General features: G+C 48.8%; 1 protein-coding gene across 1 annotated transcript in view; it reads right to left on the reverse strand.

Moving 5' to 3' along the window:
• The window catches only part of camk1da (calcium/calmodulin-dependent protein kinase 1Da), a 37,312-nt gene that overhangs the window by 18,377 nt on the left and 13,935 nt on the right, over positions 1 to 5,000 (reverse strand). The window contains exon 2 of the mRNA XM_068586066.1: positions 305 to 436. Coding sequence (XP_068442167.1) covers positions 305 to 436 — 132 coding nt within the window. The remainder of the gene's footprint in view (positions 1 to 304; positions 437 to 5,000) is intronic.

Consider the following 5,000-nt stretch of genomic DNA (forward strand, 5'->3'; position numbering starts at 1 on the left):
GTTTCGTCACGGTGTCTCCCACCGCCGAGGGCGGGAAGACCAACTTCTCGTTTGAATGCAGGATCAGGCCGTTTGCTCTCAATTGACTAAAAATCCCCACGGGAGTTCACCACAGGATGCTTGATGCCGTGCGGCCGTTTTGTGCTCAGACAGACGGGGGCTTCAGTCGTGACCTGGGGGCGGAGGGTGTGTGTGGGGAGTGGAAAAGAGAGGAGACGCACAGTTGCCCCGGTAACTGGGAATTAGGGTGGCTTTACGCGTGTGTGTGTGTGTGTGTGTGTGTGTGTGTTCATGACGCACTCACTTCCTCAGCACGGCGATCTCGTTCTCGATGCTGCTCTCCTTCCCCTTCAGAGCCTTCTTGGGGATGCACTTCACCGCGAACATCCGGGCGGTCAGCTTCTCCTGCGCCAGGACCACCTCGGAAAACGCTCCTCTGCCGACACGTTGAGAAACAGAAAGGAGTCACAATACGAATGAACAAATAAAGGAGAGTGTGCCTTTAAAGCCCAGCCTGTTCCATCTCATTGACAGAATAAACCGAGCGAACAAAAGGTTGGAAAAATGAAATTGAATTGGAATGAATTCAGTCATTTTGCCTTTGAGACCTCATTGACAGCAGGTACAGGCACCTGATCTTAACAAGCAGAAAATTACACCGCAACAGTAACGGGATTGGATCTGCCGAGTGTAACATTAGCAATCGTTTTTACTCATTCACTTAGAACGACTGCCACGGTTGGGAAATCATTTCTAATTTTTGGTTTCTTGTATCATAAAGATGGACGCTCCTCAATCATGAATCACCGCGACAATAATAGGCGAAACGGTCTCTCGGTCCTTGTATGAGCGAGTGTGTGTGGTTGTGTGTGTGTGTGTGTGTGTGTGTGTGTGTGTGTGTGCCGGGGGAGACAAACGGGGCGATGAATGAAGATGAGCCTATTGAGAGTTAATCTGCCTGAACCGCGCGTCGACTCCTGTGATGATCTGCCATCAGCATCACTGACGTGGCATTAGGGGGAAACAAACATCTCTCTATTGTTACCACGCCGCTCATCTCTGCCTGTGCAAACATTCAGGCAACCTGCGGCCCGACACAAATCTGGATTTATAGCATCCTGAGCCGATGTCGATGTCTATGTTCTCCCTCCGTAAATAGAGCCGACGTCCTCAGAGCTCGATGCACAGTAACGCTGACCGAGAGGACTCTTTTCAGGCCCGTAGGAACAACCTGAGCAACACCGGCATTCACTTGGAGTCACGCTTGAGGTCCTGTAATGAATGGAAGTCCAACTCGTCTTTTCGCTCCTTTTCCAACTCCTGAGGGAAACTATGGAGATAGAAACTGTCGGCTCTCGTGGTCGACAAACAGTTAGCTGAAGCGCAGCGGAAACTAGGCTCACGCGAAGAGCGTCAAATCAAGAGGCCACAAGTTATTTTCAGCCGGTGACGTGAAGCTATAAATTGACGCCCGACACTCAAAACGAATTTGAGCTGGCCCCAACGACGAAGCGTTAACCAATCACATGTGTTTGGTTTCACCGTCACCAAAGCTGTGTTTTGATACTGCTCTACTAACATCGTCCTCTCGATGAAACATTTCACACGATCAAACTCTATATTCACATCAATCAAAACTCCATTCATGAAGGTACTTCGGTCTCTCCATCCTACGCGGCTGCCTGCATGGAAAACGAGTCTCGCATCAGGCGGCCATTCACACAGTCGCACTTCATCACACCTTTGCCCTGCCTCTCCAAAGCCCGGGTTTCCAATCTCATTGTTACGTTTGGGTGTATTTTGGTGTGTGTGTGTGTGTGTGTGTGTGTGTGTGTTTGAGCTGGAAGTGCGTCTCAACGCGCTCATTCCGGCAGACAGAGGCTGTTGTGAATGAGCTCTTGATTACATCGATATGCTCTGCCGTGCGGCGAGGCCTCCAGCCCTTCAGAGAAGGAGCCCCGAGGACACCGGAGTGCCGTCGCAGTTACCGGCGTGTCGCCGATCTCCTCTGAGGTGTTTTTTCTCACGCCTCCCAGCGAGAATCTCGTTCTCTTCTCACCTTCACTTCGCCCTCCTCCTCCTGCGCTTATTCTCTTTGCGTTTCTCACCCCACTCTCCGTGCATCTTTTACAGAGATAACTGATCATATTGTCAGTCGCCTCCGGTGTTTGAGGTGGACCGTCCGGCACACCAATCAGATCACTCAGATTGCCGTCGCAACACACACACACAGACACACAGACACACACAGACACAAACACCTGCTGGCGCTGATAACGACTGCTGTGGGTTTCGGTGACGTCAAAGCCACACAAAACCAGTGATTGGGCCGAGCTGTTTGCACTACTGCCTCGCTTGCACACACAGGCACACACAAAGACACACACTTTTCATTCATCTCCCGCAGGGACGGAGAAAGAGACGGGTACACACATGAATGAGCATCCATTGACAAAAAAGCGCTTCACGGGGATACATAGGCTCAAAACCTCTCAATTGCTCCGCCACAGACTGCGGCCGTGTGTGAGTGTGTGTGTGTGTGTGTGTGTGTGTGTGTGTGTGTGTGTGTGTGTACAGGGTGCCTTCTACTTAACCGACAGTACGTGAACTCAGCCTTAATCTGCACTAAACTCTTCTCCCCATAATCCTAATAATCCCACCACTATAACACTAGAGAACAAACACAATATGGCTCGTTTGATTTGATTTATATTGTAAATCAGAAGCATAACTGTGTGAGCTAATAGGAACGAACGTTCACTTCGGTGATGATACTGACTATCCTGACAAAGAAACCCTGCTTCCTCAGTAAAATGGTTACACTGCTGCATTGGTGTGATGGCTGTATGCAAACATTGACATTGCCCGAGAGACGACTGGTTAGCTTTTACTCTCATCTCACACCAGTCGTGACGCACAGTGGCGTTACATTTCACAGCCGCGGGCTTATTAACTGTCACAGGTGGGAAGATTGCAGCTGCAGTCGCTTTTGTTGCTCCCTGCTGTGATTGTGTCAGTAAATCGAGGATGTGTAAAATAATTCAGTGCTAATTAAATAATTAAATAATCCACAATGAAGCAGAAGAACTGTGAAGAAGTGTTCACAGCCGCTGCTATCCATCTCGTTATAATAACGTCGGATTCAAGCACTCTCGTAAACTGCAGCACTGATCGGAGCCGATCGCGCTCTCGGAGCCAAAATCACAACCGGCTACGGTTTCAACAAAGTTGACCATCAATACGGAAAATAGCACGCTCTGATCTCCAGTTAGCAATGATTATGAGCAACAATATGACTATTATATCAGTAGAAAAGAAGATTTATACACACACACACACACACACACACACACACACACACACACACACACACACACAAGCTGTTCATTCAGGCTGATATGATGTCTGAATGGTGGGAAGAAGTGAATGAAATGTGAAGCTGACATATACTGAAATGAGGAAAAAGGTCAGTCGAGAGAGAGGGAATGATTGAAAGAGAGAAAGTGTGTGTGTGTGTGTGTGTGTGTGTGGTTGTGTGTACTAGCAAAACCACACCGACACACACTGAAGGACCTGTGGGGCTCATTTGATTGGAGAACAGGAGCTTGTATAACATCTGGCTGCCGAGTTCACTAACTGGCCAGTGTGTGTGTGTTTGTCCGTGTGTGTGTCCGTGTGTGTGTGTGTGTGTCGGGGGTTGACTGGCTGGCAGTCCCAGCTTGCAGTTACCCGCGGCAACAATGATTGCATTTCCTCCTGTATAAACCTGTGTAACTGTGTCAGTCGAGCTCTGCAGCCTCTGTGAGTGAGCCGTGCGAGAACTGCATTGGCAGCAACAGTGTGTGTGTGTGTGTGTGTGTGTGTGTGTGTGTGTGTGTGTTTCTCCAAGTACACAGGCACACACACTCACACAGTGTAAGACAGAGATAGGAACAGAGGGACTAGAATAGGCTGACGAGGTGACAGTGACACATTTAACATGGAGACTGACAGCAGCCATCAGTGTTTCTCGGTGATGAGCTGGAAATGCATTAATTATAAAAAGTTGTTCAGTCATCAGATTCTTCTGCGTCTTCACTGAAAGCAGCCTGCGACCAAGAAAAACAGCAGCCTTAGGTTTCGGTGTCAAAGAGCAAGCGCTTCCTTTGAGGGCCGTAGACCCACAATGCAGACGAGGCTACGGTGGTCAGACGGCCCAGAATGCAACGCGGCAGCAAGATGAGCTGGGATGCGATTCAAACAAAGCGAGTGCCGAATGATTCAGCTTGAAAACCGACTGTACACACCCGACTCTGCTTCAACGGCAGGAAAACACGCCCCCGCCCCTCATTAGCTCGCTCGCTAAATAGCTGCTTGAGACCTCAGCCGCGGTCTCAGCTCTGTGGGAGCGGTCTGAGGGAAAGTGGTGCTTTAGGCTTGATTTGAAAACAGAAAAAAAGCAAAGCAGAACCCCCACATGAGTCAGAAACAACAAACTTCATAGAGAACATTTTGAATGTGCTGTTCCAGTGTGTGAAACCGCGTCTCGTAGCATTATAAACGACGCACTTTCAAATAAACCTTTTACTCAAACTGTATTTCAACCTCGCCGACTCTCTGCCGAACACATTTATTGCCAGTGTCAGAAACAGAAAATCTCTATTTGATGGATAAAAGGAACCCAACTGTGGTGTGAAAACGGCTCAAGCTTGGGTCTAATTGGCATGATTTCACACCTATTAAAAAATCCTGCATAAACAGGGTTGTTGAACAAGAGTCATCGATGCAGGTGACCCAGACAAAGCCTGATAGTCCATTAAAGTCCTTCTGTTGTCTCACAAAGTGGTCAGGTACACTGGAACTGACAGAAATTGAGAGAGCAAAATGGCATTACAGGCGCACGGTAATTGTATTAAGTGCAAAACGTTAACACATCTCTCACAAGATCCGGCGCCGCTCGACCACAAACAGCCTCCCGGCACAATCTAATCTGCGCGTCGCTAACTCCCCGTGTTCCCAGC

Source organism: Clinocottus analis, unplaced genomic scaffold (assembly GCF_023055335.1).
Source record: "Clinocottus analis isolate CAN_PGR_092001 unplaced genomic scaffold, fCliAna1.0.p SCAF_20, whole genome shotgun sequence".
NCBI lineage: Eukaryota > Metazoa > Chordata > Actinopteri > Perciformes > Cottidae > Clinocottus > Clinocottus analis.